The 24,016-nt window shown below is 35.7% G+C and overlaps 1 protein-coding gene across 5 annotated transcripts in view; it reads left to right on the forward strand.

Moving 5' to 3' along the window:
- GPC5 (glypican 5) overlaps positions 1-24,016 on the forward strand; it is a 1,444,351-nt gene that overhangs the window by 300,232 nt on the left and 1,120,103 nt on the right. For all 5 annotated transcript variants that reach the window (XM_078365958.1, XM_035275332.3, XM_035275343.3 and 2 more), the window contains one exon: positions 4,225-4,919. In XM_078365958.1, the coding sequence (XP_078222084.1) occupies positions 4,225-4,919 (695 nt within the window). The remainder of the gene's footprint in view (positions 1-4,224; positions 4,920-24,016) is intronic.

Raw genomic sequence — 24,016 nt, forward strand, 5'->3', positions numbered from 1 at the left:
AAAAAAAAAAAAAAAAAAACGTCCATCGGTATAGGGCACGTAACATGAGTGGAGCTTGCGGGACTGGAAGTTGCTGTGGGTAAGTCAGTCAGTGCGTGGTGAGTGAATGTGAAGGCTTAGGACATTACGGTACACTATTGTAGCCTGTACCAAATACTGCACTCTTAGGCTACACTAAATTTATTTTTAAATTCTTTCTCAATAACAAATTAACCTTAGCTTACAGTAGTTTATAAAGCTTACTTTATAAACTTCAATTTTAAAAAACTTTTTGACTTTTTTGTAGTAACATTTAGCTTAAAACACAAACTGATTGTACAAAAATATTTTCTTTATATCCCTATCCTAAAAGTTTTTTGAATTATTTATTTATTTATTATTATTTTTTATTATACTTTAAGTTCTGGGATACATGTGCAGAATGTTCAGGTTTGTTACATAGGTGTACACATGCCATGGTGGTTTGCTGCACCTGTCAACCCATTGGCTACATTAGGTATTTCTCCTAATGCTATCCCTCCCCTAGTCCCCCACCCCACTACAGGCCCAGGTATGTGATGCTCTTCTCCCTGTGTCCATGTGTTCTCATTGTTCAACTCCCACTTATGAGTGAGAACATGTGGCATTTGGAGTTTTCTGTTCTTCTGTTTGTTTGCTGAGAATGATCATTTCCAGCTTCATCCATGTCCCTGCAATTTTTAAAAAAAAGTTTAAACTTTTTCTTAAAAAGTAAGACACAAACACACACATTAGCCTAGGCTTATACAGGGTCAGGATAGTCACTATCACCATCTTCCTCTGCCACATCTTGTCGCACTGGAAGGGCTTCAGGGAAAATAACAGGTATGGAAATGTCATCTCCTGTGATAACAATGCCTTCCTCTCCTCTGATAACAATGTCTTCCTCTGGACGACCTGACTGAGGTGGCTTTATGGTTAATTTAAACACAACATAAGTAGAAGGCATACACTCCAAAATAACAATAAAAGGCCTAGTATGGTAAATACCAGTAACAAAGTTGTTTATTATCATTATCAGATATTATGGAGTATACATAATTGTATGTGCTAGGTTTTTATATGACTGGCAATCTGGTCTTTTTGTTCATACCAGCATCACCACAAACATGTAATATTTTGAACTGTGATGTTATGATGGCTACGACGTCACTAGGTTATAGGAATTTTTCAGCTCCATTATAATCTTATGGGACCAAGGTCATACACACAGTTAGTTATTCACCAAAACATCATTACAAGGCACAAGATTGTATTTGATAACATATAATTTCTCCTTCAAAGGGTAGTAAAGTGCATACACAGTTTATAAAAGCTAAAGTGTAAATACATGTGGTATTAGGGAAAAGCTTTTAAATTTCACTGTAATATGATTCCTAAACTTACTATCAAGTTCTTTTTGGTTATTTTGTTTTAAAGAATAAAATTGAATCAGAGGAAAACTACTCTAAAATAAAAACTGTATAATTTGTTCAGAAATTTATTTTTAATTACAAACTCAAACAGTAATCAAAATTAGTTTGCTGCTAATAATACACAGTGGTCTTAAAAAAGAAATAATGATGTTTGAAAGTGCTATACTCATTTTCATTTTGAATGGAAACTCCTAAATATTAAATAAATTCTCTTTAATATTGCTTTTATAATATAATTTACTTTGTAAAATGTACTCATTAGGGCTACTTAAAGATAAACTCTATTTTCCTGAATCATTATGTTATAAATTAATTGGGCTGAAATTTATAAAGAAATATTTTATTCTTGTCTTTATAAAAATTGCATGTGTGAGCATCATTTAGGGTTGGCAGAAATCAGATGGAACGTCAGTATTGCCTGATTCAGCAATGTGCAACCTTTATCCCACTAAGAATAATAAGGCAATTGTCAGTCACATGAACACATATAGCACAAACCTTAGAAACCTGGCTGGAAAGCATGTAAGAATGCCTGTGATATAGGGTATCTTTGAATCTATCTTTATCTTTTAAAAATTAAATAATTTTAAAACATTGTGATGCAGCCATTATTGGTAAATACAATTATTTGTAAACTACTTCACAATTCATAGCCACACACAAACTGTTGAGAATAAAATGACCTATTTTAAGGAGAAATACACAGGCTCATCAATTTTATTGTAGTTCAAGCCACAAAGATTCAATTCTGTTTTCACACTTTGTCCTGTGGATCTGTGAAAGCAGAGTGTAGTGGCTGAGATTGCAGCTCTGGGGTCGGGTTCTCTTAGTGGAATGCTGCTGAACAGCTCTGTAAGAGCACAGAGAATATTTTACACATATTTGCAATCGCAATGTTTCAAAAACCAGCCAGGTTAAAAGAATCACCTAAGCTGCTTGTTAAATACAGATTCCTAAACCAAGACAAACCTACTGGGTTAGAATTTCAAATGCAGAGACCTAACAATTTCTATTTTTTTTCCCTTTGAAGCCCAGGCCATTTGGGGAAACCTGGCATTCATGCTGGCTGACTTGGTAGAGCTGCTAATCTCAACAGAAGCCTTCTCATTACCATCCTAGTTTCATTGTTTCCTATTTTTATTGAGTAACTAGTTACTAGGGATGCACAGATAACACGTGAGCTCTACCTAACAATCTGTCCAGTGCTCTGTTGAAGCAGAATTGCAATCCCGTTTAAAAGCTGTTAACTTTGATAGTAGGGTAGATGCACCTTAACATATCACACAAAAGCCAGGAACTCAGTGTGACTTAGATCAGTATCAGAATTCATGATATTGTACTCTTACTTATTTGTACTTGGACTCAATAGCATAATCCCCTCTGCATTTTGTTATCCGATTGTATTTTTTCTACTCTTCCATCTATTTTTATAATTTACTCATACAGTATTTTGGTTACTAAGTTATTGTGTGATCTTTTACAACATAATTAAAAGTGAATATACAATTGGGACTATAGGGAGGTAATTTTATTGAATATATTTTATATGTCGAAACAGTTCAGTATCCTTATTTAGGCTAATTAAAAACTGTAATTACTAATGTAGCCAAGGTGTTTGCTGTTGCTTAATACATCATTTCAATATTCCATTTTGACTTGCTGATTACCCAAACTTTCTATTTTTAGATTTTCTTTAATTTGTGGACAAATTATTCTTGGTTCTTTCTGTGGATAAAATGATATGAGATTGTCAGTTATCTAAATAAGAAACAAAATAACAGTAAAGTCTTCGAAGATAAGATGCTAAGAAAAAGGATATGATTAATAATGTGATCACAATAATTTATTTTCATCAAATAATAGCACTCATGGGTTTCCCACTGCTTAACAAAGTGTGATGATTTATGGATACTCTGAAAATGAATGCTTCACTTTCTCTTTAGTTAGAACATGTGAGGAAGTCTCAGGATTGGTTTTCCTTTGGGAATCTAACCTTCCGTTGTAACAACTAGTGTGTAATCTACTAGCTTTCATTCTAGGAAAGAAAAAGATTTAAAGAATTATAAAAATATAGCAGGTGGTGAATCAGGTACTTAATGTGACCATCTTTTATAAATAATGAAGTCAGATTATAAAATAAATTTCTCAATGATACTTTTTTCTGTCATTAGTGAGTTATGAATGACTATAAAGTAATAAACTACCATATATGTAACTTATTTTTTATTTCATTATTTTTTATTTTTATTTTTTTTGAGATAGAGTTTTGCTCTGTCACCCAGGCTGGAGTGCAATGGCTTGATCTCAACTCACTGCAACCTCCACCTCCCAGGTTCAAGCGATTCTCCTGCCTCAGCCTCCCAAGTAGCTGGGATTACGGATGTCTGCCACCATGCCCAGCTAATTTTTGTATTTTAAGTAGAGATGGAGTTTCACCTTGTTGATCAGGCTGGTCTGGATCTCTTGACCTCAGCTGATCCACCCACCTCAGCCTCCCAAAGTGCTGGGATCATAACCATAAGCCACCATGCCAAGCAATTTTGTTACTTTTAAAAAGACTTTGATTCTAGGAAATGTGACTCTATAAAACTTGTATGTTATATGCAATGGCCATTGTTGTCCGGTCATTATCCTTGGAAAGCTGAATTTCATTTAGTAGGCTGAGAAATACAGTTTAGATTCGTAGATTAGTTTTGATGCATTAAGCTCAGTTAATGTCTGGAGCAGCTGGACAAACAGTGTTCCCATGAATACTAAGCCTTCTCATCTTTTACCTTTGCTTCTGTTACAGAAACCCTTGAAACTCTCATCAAACAAGCAGAAAATTACACCAGTATCCTTTTTTGCAATACCTACAGGAACATGGCCTTGGAGGCTGCTGCTTCAGTTCAGGAGTTCTTCACTGATGTAGGGCTGTATTTATTTGGTGCAGATGTTAATCCTGAAGAATTCATAAACAGATTTTTTGACAGTCTTTTTCCTCTGGTCTACAACCACCTCATTAACCCTGGTGTGACTGACAGCTCCCTGGAATACTCAGAATGCATCCGGATGGCTCGTCGGGATGTAAGTCCATTTGGTAATATTCCCAAAAGAGTAATGGGACAGATGGGGAGGTCCCTGCTGCCCAGCCGCACCTTTCTGCAGGCCCTCAATCTGGGCATTGAAGTCATCAACACCACAGACTATCTGCACTTCTCCAAAGAGTGCAGCAGAGCCTTTCTGAAGATGCAGTACTGCCCACACTGCCAGGGTCTGACTCTCAGTAAGCCTTGTATGGGTTACTGCCTCAACGTCATGCGAGGATGCCTGGCACACATGGTGGAGCTTAACCCACACTGGCATGGATATATCCGGTCACTGGAAGAACTGTCAGATGCAATGCATGGAACATACGACATTGAACACGTGCTTCTGAACTTTCACTTGCTTGTGAGTGATGCTGTGATACAGGCTCACCTCAATGGACAAAAATTATTGGAACAGGTAAGTAGGAATTCCATATCTCCAGTCTGATTTCTTATAATTCAATGTGTGTGTGTGTATATATATAAACTTGATTATTAATATATCATATGCACTTTAAAATTATGACAGCTTAGCAAATTTATGCTTTAGGAAATAATAGGAGAATGTATCAGTTGATATATTCAATTCAAGGTATTGTATTTTTTACATCTTAGAATAAAATTCTCCTTGGCTTAAACACCACATTCTCCCCTAAGCGGAAGTCTGCTGAAAGGGTGAGTTCTGCGACATGGCAAGAGCTCAGGTTTAAAATCAGGAACAACATAGATTTGAATCTTTAATCTACCAGTAATTAGCTAAATGAAATTAGGTAAGTCCCCTTGGCCTCTTTGCACTTCAATTTCCTTAGTGATAAAAAGGAAATAGTAACATACAACATTTGAGTATTCTTTATTGGGAATGTAGGCATTATGCATGCAAACTACTTAGTATGGTACCTGGTACTCCAAAAATGCATAGTTATTGTTAGAATTTCTAAATGGCTTTAAAATGGAAAATGCCAGTTATATATCCCTGAAGTTAAGACTTGATAGCTTAGTGTTCAAAAGAGTTTCTTCAGAGATGCTCCAACATCTGTCACAGTGATGGTGTGATGATTTTTTTAAATGTAATATATACGCGATCTTGATATTTTATTCCCAGCAGACTAAAAAGCTTTTAAAACACAGTAATCAAATCAAAACATATGAGAGTTTTCTATTTCTCCCACCTTACATAGAACCATTTTTCTAAATATTCACTAGATCTCTTAGTTCTCATATCCCAGAGTGAAATAGGATATCCTGTGGATGATTCTACTAAACATTTCCCCCTGAAGTAAAATTATACTCTCCAGTGCCAACAAAATACATTTCCCTATGCTGGCATTGATTTCCCAAATTAGTAAACATTCTCATCAATTTGCTTTATATGTCCATTCCTTTAATTAATGACTGATAGAATCTGAAAAGCTTTATATTCAAACATGTTTTCCCCTTCTCTTCTTACCTTTTGGGGACTTTCCAGGTCCCATGTGAGCCTTTATGTTATTTTCTGCAAATTGAAAACGGCATTCTTTCTAGGTGGATTCAGCACAGCATCTTAGGGTAAAGTGTGTGCTGAAGTTTAACTCCTACTCTCTGTTTCATTCAGCTGGGTATCCCTATGCAATGAACCAGGTTCTCTGTTTGATGCAACAGCCTGGTCTTTTTGTCTTCTCACATCCTTTTATGAAAATTGAACATGGCCCAGAACCTCTGGAAGGGACACTATAAACCGTCTCAAAAGGAGGTACCAATGACTGCTGTGGTTTCAAGTATTTCCTTGAAAAATAAGCATGTAGAAAATCTGGGTTTCCTATTTCAAAAACTAAGATAGAAGTTTGCAGTAGACAGGCAAGCTTTCAAATCCTGGGTCTGCTACCCATTAGTCATGTGGCCTGGTCAGCTTCTAAAACCCTTTAAGCTTGTTTATCCTATGTGAAAAGGAAGTGGGGAATAACTTAAACGGGACAGTGTTGGTCAGACTCTGACACTGGTAGACAGTTGGTACCTGATAATCTTTTTCTTTTCTCTCCTTATTCTATGGCAGGCTCCAAACAACCTTGGTGAAGAAGGTCACTTTAGTATCTCCAAGTGTTAGAATCAGGTTTATGTTTCCTAAGGAAGTTTCATATAAAACTTTTATCATATAAAACACCCTGGTGTGTTTTCCAAGGGTGCTCTTTCTAAAATAAATAGTCTGATATTATATAATAAATAGTCCTATGACTATTTTGAGAAATATCAATTATTACTAATAAATTATGGATTCTTTTCTAAATAAAAGAACTGAATTTTCTTTTTTACTTATGGGAACAGAAGAAGAAACTGACTTTAAATTCCTTTAAAATTGACCCATTAATATTTACTTCTACCAACTTCAAAATGATTTATAAACTCTTTATCAAGCTTTGATAACCAGTTCACACGTCAATGAATTTAACAAATTCAAAATAAAATACTGGAGAGCCAGCAAATAATGACTTTCTCACATTCTCAAAGAAATCTCTGAGATCTAGTACTTCCAAGTCTAGTCCTCCATCAATACATATTTTCACTTTAAAAAATCTGTAGAGCTACCTGATATATAATAATTCTGTTGGATGAGTTGCAGCTGGAAAAAAAAAGTTTGGTTTTCTGAGAAAAATCCTAAGTACCTTTTATTTAGTAAATGTTTAAAGAAACAAACATCAGTTTACAAGAGAATTTTTAAAATTTCACAATCTGTGATTTTATTAAGACAAAGTTTGATTTAATAAAGCAGAAGAGAGGCAGCAAAGAGTAGGAATTAAAAGCACAAGTCCTAGTGTTAAATTGGATTTCACATCTGTCTCTACCTCTTACTAGCTGTGAGTTTATACATTTGCTTATTTTATATCTGTTTGGTTCAGTTTCCTCTTTGGTTAGATAGAGCAACGTAATACCAAAACAATGTTCTTGTGAGATTGAATGAACGTACACACTTAGATTAATATCTTGTGCATAGTGCTCACATTTTACTATTTTACTATCTCATTATATTATTTAGAAATAGTTCATTGATTTCTCTGATGTTTTAAATGCTCCCAAAGTAAACATCCCTTTCTTAGGGGTGTAGAGCTCGAAAATGAAATGTTAATCATTTAATTAAACAAATACTTGTAGTTTTTCTGTGTGCATGAGAAAAAAAATTGATGTTTTCAGAAAATATTAGGCAAGTCTCTATTGTACTTTTAATATTAATGGATATAGATAGATTGCCCTCTTGTTAATAAATTATTAATTCATTTGGTAAACGCTTGATTTTTTTTTAAATCCTATTTTCTATTAATTACATTTAACATACTATTTCTTGCTATAATTTGATAATTGAACTTATTAGAGGCATAAGAACATAGAGTCTGGGTTAATATCATTGTTTCAAGTTGTTCTAAATAGAATAAATGTTACCAGGAAACACAGCTAAATATTGATTCTATATAGTTTTAGAAAAACAAAACAAAATGGTGTTCTCTCTTTTTTTTTTCAAGTCTGTGATGGGATCAGAAACGTAATTTTCAACAACAAAAGTCCAATTCTATTTTTCTTTATAGATACATTTTCACCTCTACCAGTGCAATATTAATAGAGATTCAACTGGTTGTATTCTAATTACTTTAGAATCACTATATAATTCTATCAATAAAATCTATTAAAAATGGCTTTAAGGTGAATTGTATAATACATACTAACATACTTTAATTAGCTGTTAAGGAAACTAATATCTCTTCACTTTCTCTGTATACTTCCTCAGATACTTATCTGAATCTGTAGACAGTAAACATAGTGAATTTATTAAGTGTTTTTAAGTGCTTACACCTTTAATAAAACAAAAGTTAAAATAGTAGCCTGGATTTAGTACAAAATACTAATTTTGTCCAATTTATCCAATGATGTGATACACATTTTCCTTAAATATCAATGTATATGAGATTTTGCAAAAATAGGTACTAGAGAACAAAAAAGATTAGGGAAGGATTCTCAAAATCTCAGTCTCCAAAGTAACCTAATTAAAATACAATGCTATTGCAATTTTAGATATTTTAAATTTAGATATCTAAATGCAATGCATTCTACAGTAACTATCACACATGAATTTGACAAAAGTCATGACATTTGCTTAGTGTCAGTCAATCTAGTGCACTGTGGGAGTTTTTGAGTGATGAAGACATGGCACAGAGCATCAGCTTCTGAGGGCCGTGATGCTTTCACATTCATAAGAAGGCTAATATGCCCTTTCCCTAGAAAAATAACACAAGCAGGCACACAGACACATGCAAAATATTGCATATAATTTCAGTGATTTTACAACTCGTGTGATGCCACAGACCTGAGGGTAAGGACCCCTGGGTTAAAAAAAGGACATCCTCATTCCTAGGGTGAAATATGATGATACCACAGTTGGTTCCTAGAGAGGTTCAAACATGGATGAATTTATTTTGAAATTAATGTCGGATATGTAGAGTGTTCTTTTGACCATGACACAAATCAGAATGTATGAACTTTAGACAAAAAGAGATTGGAATAAATAAGTAGAATCTCTAGGATTGCTCCAGTTTCTACAGTACATGAAAAGCTGACAAGATCTTTCTGAAATAAAAATTGTTTTGGTGAAGGAGCTCATTCATGCATGTATTTGAACTTGGCTTCCATGAGATAGCAGGTGGTGAACAAAGGTTATATGTAAGCTACCTCATGGACAAAGCCCATGAGTGGTTGTACGAAATTTCATTAAAAACACATTAGTAGTGTTGAAAGATATTATTTTTACCTTTGCCTAATTTTTGTTTAACATATGTGGTGGATTGATATTAAACTTGTGAGTTAGTACATGGCTCTTCTGAGGAATAAGACTGGGAACTGACAAAGGGAAAGAAAAGGCATAAGAATTAAATTTTAAACAATTGAGAGGGGAGAATATACACTACTAGTGTGAAAGACAGCTCTGAAAGAATCCAATCAAAGTGGGCTGACTTTGATTTATAGAAAAGGAGAAAAGGAAGATTCATTAGATCACAAGGTTATCCACTCCAGCTCCAGTTCTGCAAAGAGATGTTTTCTCCCCCCGACTTCTGGTCATTAAATAGTGTTAGGGAACTTCTTACTCCAGATGTGGCCATTTTAAGTGTGTAGTGACAATTAATGGTTTCTATTTTTAATGCGAGCATCATTTTGTTCTTTTCAGATGTGGAGTGAGATATTTTCTGATTAGAGACAAGTCAAAGGGTAATTTTATTGTACCCTGATTTTCTGTTCAGCTATAATAAATATGACACTCTGTAAGGTAGTTTTGTGGTATTTCAGTCTCTGCTGGTAGGAATTTTCTTCACATGCCTGATTAGAGCTTATTTTGGAGATTTGACCCTGCATATGTGGGCTGTGTTAGCTGAGTGTTGATAGTAGTGGGTGGAACCTCTCCCGAGGTGATTAGCAGTGTTCAGGGCTAATGAAGACTTCTGTGCCTCATATGAGGCAAGTCCAGAATTCTTTAGGGGCAGATAACAAGTTTGAACACTTTTTGTGTAAACAGTTCATAGAACTTTGAAAATGTTGCATGATTCTTTGGTAATTTTATCTTTCTGATAAATACTGTGGTGTGAGTTACTTGAGAATAAAGACTGATAATCACAGTTCTTTATTTCTACCTAATTTCCTGAGAGAGGAAAAATGATTAAATGTCTTGTAATGTCGGAAGTTCTATAAAGCAGAATCTGGGCAAAGGTCTCCTAGAAGAGTGGTCCATCATGTTTGTGGACATTCAAATTGTTGGAAAGTTCATCCTTATGGTGAGTGATTATATGTATCTTAAACCGTCAGCCATGACTAGAATGTAATGTGAAGATAGGAACTAAGTCTTGGCCATCTTTGCCTGTAAGTATTCAAAGGGTATTATTCTGCTACTTTTCTTGACATCTTCCTCCTTTTCAAGTTACTCACTCCCATTTAATTCTAAATGTAAAGAGAAAAGAGCCCCTTACATTATTCCTCAATTGAGTTACATGTCAAGTGTGCATTTGCTTTTGTTAAGTTATTGAAGTTTCTTTGAGCAAACAAAGCTCTTATCTCAAAATTATGAGCTGTTTGTCTCTTGGGAATAAGAAATTTCTAATAATGCCTAGTGATTCTTTTGAATTTTTCTGAAATAATTTCTGATTGAATTTTATGTGAATCAGGTGCATCAGTGATACTTTCAGCTGCTTTGAAAACACTCCCTGCTACTTTGTGGGGTAAATGCTCTCCAAATTGATACTGCATAAACCATGTGCCTTTCTACAATCTACTTTTCATTTAACTCATTTTTAATCATCAAAAATTATATGTATTTATGGAGTACAAAATGATATTTTGATATATGTGAAATCATTAAATCAAACTAATAAGATCCTTCACCTCACATGCACATTTTTTTGTGAGAATGTTTAAAGTCTACTCTCTGAGCAATTTAACATGTATAGCATTGTTATTAAGTATACTCACAACGCTGTACATTAGATCTCTAGAACTCCTTCTAAGTTTCACCTGTGTAAGTGAAACGTCTTACTTTTTGACCAACATGTCCTCAGCTTCAGCCCTGGCAACCACCATTTCCTTTGTTCCTATGAGTTTGACTTTCTTAGATTCTGCATAAAAATGAGATTCATATAATCTTTGTCTTTCTCTGCCTGACTTACTTCATTTAGCATAATTTCTTCTAGGTTCGTCCATATTGTGGCAAATGACAGAATTCCTTTCTTTTCTAAGGATTAATAATATTCCACTGTGTTCATATGTGTGTGTATTCTCTTATTTCATAGGTTCTGTCTTCACTCTGTTGATAGCTTCCTTGGTTGTACAGAGGCCATATCTGACATCTTCTTTATCTATTCATCTATTGATGGACACTTAGATTGATTCTGTATCTTGACTATTGTGAATAGTGCTGCATCAAGCATGGCAATTTAGATATCTGTTCCACATACTGATTTCCTGTCTTTTCAATGTATACCCCCAAGGAGAATTGCTATACCATATGGTAGTTCTATTTTTAATTTTTTGAGGAACCAATATACTTTTCTTCATAACTGTATAAATTAACATTCCTACCAATAGTGTAGGGGAAACCTTTCCCCCTTTCTCCACATCCTCAGAAGACTTGTTTTTTTTTTTTTTTTTTTGTCTTTTTGTTAATAACCGTTTTAACAGAATCGAGATAATAGCTCATTGTGGTTTCAATTTGCATTTCCCTGTTGATTCATGATACTAAACATTTTAAAATCTACCTCTTGTCCATTTATGTGTTTTCTTTGTGGAAATGTCTATTCAGACCCTCTGCCATTTTTAAGTTTATTTGTTTTATTGTTATTGAGTGTTTAAATTCCTTATGTATTTTCATGTGAAGCCCTTAACAGATGGATGGCTTGCAAATATTTTCCCTTATTCCATAGGTTGTCCTTTAATATGCATAGCATTTTAGCTTGAAGAAACCTAATTTTTCTTTTTTTGCTCTTGTTGCCTGTACTTTTGGGGTCATATTTAAAAAACCTTGCTAAGACTGATGTCAGGAACATTTTTTTCCTATGTTTTCTACTAGTACTTTTACAGTTTCAGGTCTTATGTCAGTCTAAAATAAATTAACTAGAGATGTATAAATTTATTTCTGGGATCTTTATTCTTTTTTTTGAGATGGAGTTTTGCTCTTGTTACCCAGGCTGGAGTGCAATGGCGCGATCTCGGCTCACCACAACCTCTGCCTCCTGGGTTCAGGCAATTCTCCTGCCTCAGCCTCCTGAATAGCTGGGATTACAGGCGTGCGCCACCATGCCCAGCTAATTTTTTGTATTTTTAGTAGAGACAGAGTTTCCCCATGTTGATCAGGATGGTCTCGATCTCTTGACCTCGTGATCCACCTGCCTCGGCCTCCCAAAGTGCTGGGATTACAGGCTTGAACCACTGCTGTAATATATTTTTAAGTCAGGTAGTGTGATGCTTTGTTCTTATTGTACAAAATTGCTTTAGCTATTTTAGTCTTTTGTGGTTCCATTCAAAGTTTTGGATTTTTTTCTCTATTTCTCAACATTTCATTGGTACTTTGACAAAGATTGCATTGAGTCTATAGATGGCTTCAGCTACTGGACATTTCAATAATATTAACTCTTCCAATTCAAGAACATGGATATTTTTCTACTTATGTCCATCACCTTCCATTTTTTATCTAACTCTTTACCGACTATCTTTTCAGATAGGTAGTACCTCCCACTTAAAAAAATTCGGGCCTGCTCTTCTACTTATTCTATTTTTAGCCACTCTCTGTGTTCATTTGGACACTAGAATAAGCAGATGAGGCACTTTTTGTTGAAAGATTACCCAAGGAAAACGTAAATAGAAAGCCAGGAAAAGTGCATGGTAGGTTTTGATAGCGTCAGTGTTAGGACATACACTAAAACATCCAGTAACATTTGTCTGTATAGTAGAGGCACGATATGGATAGATTTAGCAATGATCCAAACTCATTTCATCTGATCAGCAGTAGATGTTTGATGATGGATACCACAGTTGGAGGAAGGATTTGTGCATTTCAATGTTACCTTCAGGTTTTGGTCTAAGAATAGGAAACCTTTATCCTCTTAACTGGATGGAGAAGGATTCTAAAAACAATCTGCCCATATTTCCAAATGACATGTAGTTATAATTTTCAACAATAAAGTAGTAACTAAGAAAAATTATCCAAAACCCAAAAAGAAAAAATTATTATTTATACTCTTCAATGATTTAAGGCAAGCTCCTTGAGCCATCTCTAGGTACATGTAATTCATGTAATTGTTTTTCTTTTTTGCTTACCATTTTGTCACTTTACAGACCATAGTAAGATCTGTAGAGTTAGATTTAATTTTCAGAAGATTGTTAAATAGCAAATATTTTTGTCCCATAGAGGTATAAGTGATATTTGTCTGATTGAAAAACAAACCAGAAAGTTATTGTTTTGTCTGAAAAATGTCAATTATTTTGTAAATCTAACATTAATATCCCAGTGTTTCTTCCTGTAAGGAGTATAATGCTAATCTCTGGTATTCACCTTTCAAGCAGCTTTATTCTATTTGTTCCCTCATTAAGAAATTAAACAAAAATTATTTCACAGCTACTTATTACATATTTTTAGAGTCATATTTTTAATTTTTTTTTGAAATTATAGTTTGACCTAACACACTGAGAAATAAAACTTCTTGAAAAATATGTTGCTTATGATGGATGGGACTTTTCTGCTGGGACGTGTTAGAGACTTGAAATTCATTTAACTCCACCCCCCAAGTAGGGGAGTAATCATTAAATCATGAGATAATTGAGCAAATGTCATATGCTGCGAATGTGGGAAATGAGAGTTGAAGATGATGTTCCCAGAGGATGAATAAAGGGCAGAAACAAAAAAAAAAAAAAGAAAAACAAGCAGTGAAAAGATGAACTTAATAACAATAAAGAATGCAATCCATAATGAATATCTTGTAGTTAAGGATGTGCCAGATAGCAACAACATACATGTAACAATAAATTAAGATAAAAACATCATAGAAATATAAAAATTGAATATGAAACATCATAGAAATAGAAAACTAGAAAAAAAAACTGTTGACTTATATAATTCCAAGACAATAGTGGAATTATTGGATCCATTTGCTTAAAGATCAGCAATGACATTACTGTCAATATATGACACTATCTAAGTTGATGTTTACATTCAGGCACTAATTAATACAATTAGACAACTCTTACAACTCATCAGTTAAAAATTAACCCAGGAGAAGATGGGCATAGACATTCTCTGAAGAATGCTGTACAAATGGCTGATAAGCAAATGAAAAGATGTTTAACCTTGTTAGTCATTAGTGGCATGTAAATCAAAACCACACTGAGACAATGAGATACCGCTTCACACCCGGTAGGTTGGCTATATTAAAAAAGATAAACAAGCTGAACATGATAGCTCAGCATGTAATCCCAGTGCTTTGGGAGGCCAAGGTGGAAGGATTGCATCAGCCTAGGAGCTCAAGACCAGTCTGAGCAACATAGTGAGACACCATCTCTCCAAAAAAGTAAAGATTAGGTAGGCATAGTGGCACACCTGTGGTCCCAGCTGCTCGGGAAGCTTATGTGTGAAGATCACAGAAGCCTGGGACATCCAGCTGCAGTGAGCCGTGATCGCAGCACTGCACTTCAGCCTGGGGGACAGAGCAAGACCCTGTCTCAAAACAACAATGAAAACAAAAATAAATAGTAACAAAGTGTTTGTGAGGCTGTGGAAAAATCTGAACATGAATGCATTGCTGGAGGGACTGTAAAATGCTGCAGCGAGTTTGGAAAACACTTGGCAGTTCCTCAAAAAGTTAAATCTAGAGTTAACTTATGACCCAGCTAATTTCATGCCAAGGTATATTCCCAAGACAATATAATATGTATATCCACAAAAAACACATATGGATGATCATCACAGCATATTCCTACTAGTCAAAAACTGGAATCAACCTAAATGTCTATCAGCTGATGAATGGATACATAAAGTGTTCTATATATGTAGAATGGAATATTTTTTGGCATTAAAAACGAATACAATACTGATACATGCTACAATACTCTAGAACCTTGAAACTATGGGTTAAAAAATAAACTAGGCATATTAAAATTTTAAAGTGTATACTTGAGCAGACAGGAGTTCATGAATTGGTCAGTGTGAGACCTCAAGCAATTGGGACCTCACTGAAGGTGTGTGAGGGAAAATGTTTATATGGTATTCCCAGAAATAAGACAAAGGCAATATTTGATTGATAAAGGGGAGACATCGTCTTAAAGTCCTAGTTAGAGATTCCTTGGCTGTTTCTGATTGGTTACGTTGATGCGTTGTTTTCCTGAATTATGACTGTTTACTCTGCCTTGGGTTTCCGTTTGTTTATGTAGGAGCTTAGAAAGCTGATACCACCTCAGTCTAATAGCCTCCTAATTCATGATTCTAACACATCTTTTATGAAAGAAGTAATTCTCCAAAGACCACATATTGTAAAAGTCTATTTATATGAAATGTCCAGGATAGCAAATTCATGGAGATAGAAAGGAGATTAATAGTTTTCAGGGGCTTAGAGGCACAGGGGACTGGGGAGTTACTGCTAAAGCAATATGGGTTTTTTTTGGAGGGGGGAACAAAAATATTGTAAAATTAGATAATGATGATGGTTGCACTGCTCTGTGAATATAATAAAATTCACTGAATTGTGCATTTCAAAAGGGCGGATTTTATGTTCTGTGAATTATATAACAATAAAACTGTTGTTAAAAAGTTACAATGTATACTTTTGAAAATTGACTCACACAAATGGAAAACTGGTATATGCCAGCAAGTAATTTCTACGTATAGGTTTGTTCTTTCTTTTGGCATACTGTTTGAGGCTTTGGAGACTCGGAGGAATAAAGCATCATTTAATTTGTCATTCACTATGACATATTAAATATGTTTTTAGAAACATTTTATCTTTAACACTACAAGGTCCTTCAGAGAAAAAAATGTTCTCATATATCAAAGGTTTTGTCTGTTTTCCCCGGGGTGGTCAACTTTCAGATCCTGAAAAACTGTTTTTGTTATTTAAGAAATTTTTTTTTAGTCTGATAAATGTAAGGGGATAATCTTATACATTCATTTGAATATTAAACTGATGTATATTGAGTGCTTGCAGTGTACTAGGCGCTGCTGGACATTGGGTGTATACCACTGGCATGCAGCTACACGGCAGACACTTACAACAGGTTAACTCAGTTTTCCAAGGCTGCTTTAGCATCCTAGATCTACTCTCCACACAGAAGTCAGAATAATATTTCTAAAAGATAAAGCATACTATGTTTAAAATCTTCCAATGCTTTTTATTGGCCTTAGAATGAAATCTAAAAGCCTTTATACTGACCTTCAGTGCTCTGCACATTCTGGCCTTTACCACTTTCCCTTCGTCTGGTGCCATTTGCAATCGTCCCTCACTCCAGCCATGCTGGAGTTCTCTTAGTTCCCTCAGCATTCGGTCTTCTCTCTTGACTCTTGTTAGTTTTTTGAACGAAATAGGCTCTCCCTTGGCCATCCTCCCAAGCACCTTTATCTAGCTAACATTAATGCTACTATTCATTTCTGTCTCACCTTAGGTACCACTACCTATGGGAAGCTTTCCGCTGTAGCAAAGGTTGGGTAACTGTAATGTAAACTGGTAACACTGTAACTTCTCTTTTACAGCATTTTGCACAAATGCAGTTATTTATTGTCTGTATTTTATACTGATTTGCAGATGCCCAAAGGCAAGAGAATGCTGGTTGTGCTCACTGCTGTATCCCTAGAGTTCAAGTTTTGATTAATATGTAATTTCCCAATGAGTATCTGACCATCAACTTAAGAAATCTGGCCTTTATCATGCATTGCCTGGACCTTAGCGATTGTCTCCAAATTGATCTTTCTGTCTGTACCTTGACCTTCTTTGTATCTGTCTGAAAAAATACAAGCCCCATAGCATCCCTTTGTAGTGATACCACTGCTTGTCCCATATCAATCTCATTTCAAATCTCCTGACTTGCTCTCCCTTTCACGTTCCAGATCTGTTAACGTACATGCAGGACTTCAGCCATTCCTCTTAACCTCATGTTGTATTGAACATTCTTCTACTGTGTCCCCCTCAGCATTAAAACTGGAAGCTTATTCAGAGAATTCGCTAGACTTTTTCATTTCTTTATCTCCATTGCTTCTTAAAGTATCTAGCAATATTTGTTAAACTGAAATGACCTCAAATGCCACAGCAGAAACTTCTTGATTTACTGCTCTGAATTAGATTTCAGGCATTTATAATGTTTTATTAAATCTTAAATTACGAACACTTCATATCTTCCATGAGAGCACAGCAAGACAACTGTGATAATCTATGATTCTTGTAATGAATGCACAGAATGCTTCCATTTAAACTTTTATGCAGATAAATACTCTGACATTATTAATGTTGTATCTGCAGTTATCTTAAGTCCTGTCAAAAATCCTGCTTATCAAATTAGGTTAATGGAAATAAGGGCAAGAGAAAAATAATAAAGATTAAAACTGCATTTTGGTAGAGGTGTATATAATCCACTGTAAGCAGTTCTGGGAGTGTTCCCATGCTAGACCTTTCATCTTTGACTTCCCAATTCAGGAATGCAAACATCAGGCATTTGGGCTTCTCTGTGTCATGTACTGGCTGGATTCTAAGACAGCCCAAGCTGCCCAGGGCCTGGGGCAGGAATGAATGAGGCTTCGCTGTCAAACTAGATGCCTTTAGATTGTACAGGTCTATTTCTCATTTACAGAATCCACGTGGTTCATCTAAAGAAGTTTTTAAAACTGCTTTTTTTTTTGTAGTTCACTAGTGTTCATTCAGATGTCAGTAGATTCTTTGAAAAAAAAAATGTTGCATTATCTTAATTAAGTTCAGAGAAAGCTGCCTGCACACAATAGCTATCTCCTAGAGGGAATTGTGGGTGGCTTCCATGCAGATCATGTCAGAGGCTCTAAATATTCCTGATATTTAAAAATATCCATTAGCTTTATTAAGTAAAACATTTCCAGTATATATTTAACCAAGAAGCCCATTTTTGACTGGACAACTTAAGGACTTTCTGCTAAAAACACTTTGAAAACTGCTACTCTGAGGTACCTGTCATCATTTCCCCAAGTGATCATTTTAATAATTGTGCATTGTTTGGGATTTCAGCCACAGCAGATTTCTTCTGGGGGATGTCGAAGGGAATGTGGCTGGGTAGCTTCAAGTTCATAGCTAGACTGTTGTCAGCTGTGAGCATCCTCAGATGGGTCCCCCACATTGAAGAAGTCAGTCATGCTAAAATTCACCAAGGACTGTAAGAACACAGTTCAGTAACTGAATCCCTTTGAAAAGTCTATGTGCATTTGATTGAATTAGATTTTTTTTGCAGGTGAAGCAATGTGAAAATAGGACTAAACATTATCTTGACCTTCTAAAAGTGGTTCATTTCCCAAGAGATGAGAGTAAACATGTCTCAGACAAATGTCTTTGTCTGGATGCTATGCTTTTAGCTTTACACCAACCAACCATTTTATTCGGTGTTTTATCCATATGTACTGAGAATTATTATATTCACAAGGAACATTAAGATGGATTCTCTAGCTAAAAGCATACACCAAAAGCAAAGTTGTTTCCAGCATACACACACACACACACACACACACACACACATATATATATATTATTTGAACATATTGGTGTTTCTCACCAACCTAGGTGGAAATATGAATGATTCATATTTTAAATATACATAATATGTAATATGAATTAGAAAGTAATATATTTATCATTTGTTAATCAACAAACAATATAATCTATATAATTAAAATATACATTACAGTCATCAGTGACCTCTGATAGAGTGTCCTTTATACACATTGGAAAATACGGAATCCCACTCTGTAAGCCAGGACAGAAGCTTTCCACCCCACTGCCTGATGCCCCCGACTTTGCTATTGGCTTTCTCATACATTGATCATCAGCTGAGTAGCCTTAGAACAAAGAGGTATCAGGGGTGTCACAGAACCACTCTCATCCTGTTTGGAGACAACAAAGGACACTCCAGTCACACTTTACTAATCTGCCATCTGAGAAATATTAAGGCTGTTGAAAAAAAAAAAAAGAGATCACGTTAAAACTAAGAGATGGACGAATACAAACAGAAATAAAACAGCAGAGGCCAGGTGCAGTGGCTCACACCTGTAATCCTAGCTGGGAGGCTAAGGCAGGCAGATCATCTGAGGTTAGGAGTTTGGGACTAGCCAGGGCAATATGGCGAAACCTGGGCTGTACTAAAAATTAAAAAATTAGCTGGGCATGGAGGTGCACACCTGTAATCCAGCTACTCAGGTGGCTGAGGCATGAGGATCACTTAAACCTGAAAGGTGGAGGGTGCAGTGAGCTGAGATCATGCCACTGCACTCCAGCCTGGGTGACAGAGACTCCGAAAATCAATCAATCATCGATCAATCAATCACAAACCTTCATATTATACTACAAGCAAGATTTTAAAATAAAACCACTAAGTTAATGTTTATGAAAAAATTGAAATAAGTAAGAAAGTGTCCCACCCCCCTTTAAAGTACTTTCTCGAATGCCTAAAGAGTCAGACTTGGCCAGATGATGATAGTAACTGTATTTTCTTTTCACCATTCTCCATTGTTCCTAGTATAAGACAGAATGTGGAGGTCAGTCATATCTTTTCTCCTTTTCTTTCCTCTCATATTCTCTCTCTTTCATGATTTCAGGCTTCTGGGACATAAAAAGTGGTTTATTCCTAGAGTCACTTTAAAGACCCTTGTCACATCAGCCTGGTAGAAATTGATTTCTCAGGTTCAATTACCACCTTCAGATATGTATCCAAGAAATCTCTGTGCACCAGACCTGTGTACCTACGTGTTTCTACTTGACACTTTCTCTTTGAATGTCACAAAGACTCTTTAAAACCCAGAAATCCAGAGTTCAGGGTCTTGTCTCCTGAACCTGGTTACTCTTTGGTACATCCACCTAGAAACCTAGGAATCATCCTTGACACTTACTTTACCTCCCACCAAATTTCCAATCCTGATTCCTATTGATTTTATAACCTAAATATGTCTCAGATAGGTTTGAGTCACTATTTTATGTAGCCAGCTATCATATTCTTGCTTGGATGATTGCAGGTAGATGTGTCCTAGTTAATCTAATCTCACCCAGCCTCCCTCTCTCCCCCACTGCCCCATCCCATTCCATCACCAGAATAAACTTTGAACATCAGAGCCTCAGAATAACCTTTCAAAACCTCAGTGGTAACATGGTTTTCTCAGGGTCTAATTCCTTCCATGGTAAGCTTAAGTGTTTAAATAGAATTATCAAGACTTTATCTGCCTCTGAAATTCTCAGTCCTATTCTCTGACCAACAACTCCCCTCCTTCCTTGGTTAGCCTGGAGTTATTTTATAGATTTTAACTGAACAATCAAATTCTTGGGACTTTATTATATTAAAATGAAAGCATTATTAGTTTTCAAAGATGCAGAGGAAGGGTGTTCATATTTTCGGCAACATTCTGATCACAATACTGGAAAGAAGTAAATATTCAACAGTGGGGGAATGTTGAATACACTAGGATACAATCACACGCGGCCCAGTGAAGATAATGCTGGATTCATAGGTAATGCATTCAAACTCTATTCAATGATATGCAAAGATGTTTGCATAGTATCATGAGACTGAGAAAGTGGAACAAATAGAAGCACATATAATGTCCTATTTTTGTAAATGATTCCATTTTAAATATACTGTTTTTATGTTTAGAAATAGATGTATATGTATATATCTATGAAATATGTATCTATGAAATTTCATATATATTCATATGTATCTATGAAATTTCATATATATTCATATGTATCTATGAAATTTCATATATATTCATATGTATCTATGAAATTTCATAGATATATGTGTATATATATTTCATGAAATCATAGATTATATACATATATATCTATGAAATAGATATAAATGTGTGTAAATGTGGTTATGTGAAAAGTACCTGGGCATGTGAACATGGAGAAGACAGAAAAGAATGCCAGTGGTTTTCTGTACCTGATTATCTGGGAAGGACAAACTGAGTGGAGGTAATAGGGAGGGTGGGAGTTGGAGAAGCAAGCGAAATAATGGGAAAAGGCTGTGGCATTTAAAATGAGAACCCAGTGATGCAGGACAGGTGAGCCCCAAGTGGGGCTTAGGCTGGGAGGGTTTCTTGCTTTGCTCAGGAAAGAAACTTAAGGGCCAACCCATGGCAGAAGAAAACAGCTTTATGGAAGGGACAGTGTTACAGCTTCAGGGTGTTCCAGCTCAGGCAGTGTTCCAGCACTGTGACTGCCCCTGCAGAGCAGAGCTGCCCCAGAGGCAGTGTGTTGAGAACAGCAGCTCAGGGCAGTTCTGTCAGTCATGTTTACACCTACTTTTAGTTACATGCAGATTAAGGGGTGATTTATGCAGAAATTTCTAGGAAAAGGGTAGTAAGTTCTGGGTCATCTGGTCATGGCTGTGGAAAGAGGTGGCAACGCTTGGGTGTCACTGTGGCAAATGGTAAACTGTCATGGCACACTGGTAGGTGTGTCTTATAGAAAGCTGCTTCCTCCTCCGTTTTAGTCAGCTGTTAATTTGGTCTGGTGTCCAAACCCGGCCTCCAGAGACAGGTTCTGCCTCTCTTTTCACCAGGATGTGTAATATAATTCTGTGTATAAAGTATTATATGAGTATGTTTATGTGTGCATATCTGTATCTACACATACCTAAATTATAAAACATTTATATATACTAATTGCTGGATATATTCTTGAAATAAGTGACATTTAAGTGACAAAATCTGTGGTGGAGATGTATATAGAGTAATACTAATTTGATAAAAATCAGACAAAAAATAAAATGTAGATATATGTGTTTGTAAATGTGAGGATAAGGTTACAGAAGGCTGGGTTTTGGCCAGTTTGCTTTCCCTTCTCCATCAGCACCCACCATTTGGGATTATGTGCCCTTCAAGACATTTGAAATTCATTTATATGTATCAATAAGTGTAACAACAGAAATATGTGGTATTTTAATTTAAATGCCATAAATGATACCTTACTGATCATTTTTCTTTTTCTTACTCACAAATTATCTTGAAGTTTTGTTTTGTTTTGTTTTGTTTTAGACAGGGCCTCTCTCGCTCTTTCTGTCACCTAGGCTAAGTGCAGTGGTTTCAACAAGGCTCACGACAGCCTCAATCGCTTAGGCTCAAGCAATCCTCCCTCCTCTGCCTCCTCAGTAGATGGGACTACAGGTGCACAGCACCATGCTCAGCTAGTTTTTTAAAAAATACTTTTGTACAAACGAGGTCTCACTCTGCTTCCCAGGCTGACCTTGAACTCCTGACCTCAAGTGATTCTTCCACCTCAAATTCCAAAAGTGTTGGGATTACAGGCATAAGTCACCGTGCATGGCCCATCTTGATTATTTTTTAAAGGTTACAAAATACATCAAAATTATATTACATACTCTTGATTATATAGTAATTGAAGAATGATGGGCATTAGTTTTCAATTTTTTATTATTCAAAACAAGTGATCTATTGAGCATCCTTGTATATGCCTCCTTATTCTTAAGTGTAGTTGATTCTTTAGAGGAGCTATAGTTAATGAGAATTACTGCTTGGTAGAGAGTATACACTTAGAAATGTCATAAAACTGCCAATACACCCACCTCCACCTCATTAGAGGTTTTACCAATTTACTTTCACAATAACGTGAGAGACTCTCTGGTTCCTCATACCTTAGCCAACAATTGATACTGTCAATATGGAAATGTTTTTCTAATTGGTTGGATGAAATTGCATTTTTAATTTCAAAGATAAATATTGAGGTTGATCAGCTTTTATATGTTTATTACCTTCTGCATTTTTTTTCTGTGACAATGTATTCATATTCTTTGTTCATTTTTTATTTGGTTATCTTTTTCTTAGTTTTTTTACATATTCTGAATAATAAGCATTTGTCTATAAAATATATTGAAATTCCAGTCAGCAGTCTGTTTTAATGGCATTTCTAACTCTGCACTCCATGGCAGATGAATGTGCATGGAATGTTAGTTATAGGTCAGTAGATGTGAGCAGTGACAAAGGCAGAAAAACTTACAAGGCCTCCATGTGGTCAGAAGGAAAGCATATTATATTTCAGTACTCAAGGAAACGAGGCATTTAAATCGTCTCCTGCATTGTCACTTGACTATTTCCAACAAATGAAGTATTTGAGAAGAAAAGTGTTAATTCATTTCCTTAAACGTCTGTTAGCTTTGTTCTGAAGACTGGGAGAGGCATTGGTAGCTACTGGGAACAGCTGTCAACACGACCTTACAAAATACTTCTCTGCACTTCTCCACACAGCTGTAGGACAAATCCTATGAGGATGTGCAAACCAAATGCTGGCAAGGTTGATAAATAACCTCAAGTGGAGAGATCGAGAGCAATTTAATTTCATAGGTGATATTTTAACTGCACCTGAAAAGATGGAGACAGGCAAGGAGAAAAAAAGAAAAGTAGAGACTGAAAAGTACAGGGTGACTCTGGAGATGAACACGATGTAGCTGAAGCGTAGATGCTCCAAGAGGAGTGCTGGGACATTTCCAGGTTCAGCTGTAAATTCTCATGAAACGCTTTGGCTGGTCCTCATTAGGAGATGGGAAGAACCAGCAAAGGCTTTGGATCAGAGAAGCAGTGTGATCAGAACTGTGCTTTAGGAAGATTAATCTGGGAACTGGAGGGAAGGGTTAAAGCCGGGAGAATGTTGGAGAGAAAGTCAGCAAGGAAATGCTTGCATCTCTCTGAGAGGAGCTAGTGAAAGCTCACTCTTGAGTAAAGGAAATTCCAAGGCAGGAGAGGGAAAGTGAAATAAAAGGCAAGATTCCTGATGAAAACAGCACAGCTTTTGCTTG

This window comes from Callithrix jacchus, chromosome 1 (genome assembly GCF_049354715.1).
Source record: "Callithrix jacchus isolate 240 chromosome 1, calJac240_pri, whole genome shotgun sequence".
Taxonomy (NCBI): Eukaryota; Metazoa; Chordata; class Mammalia; order Primates; family Cebidae; genus Callithrix; species Callithrix jacchus.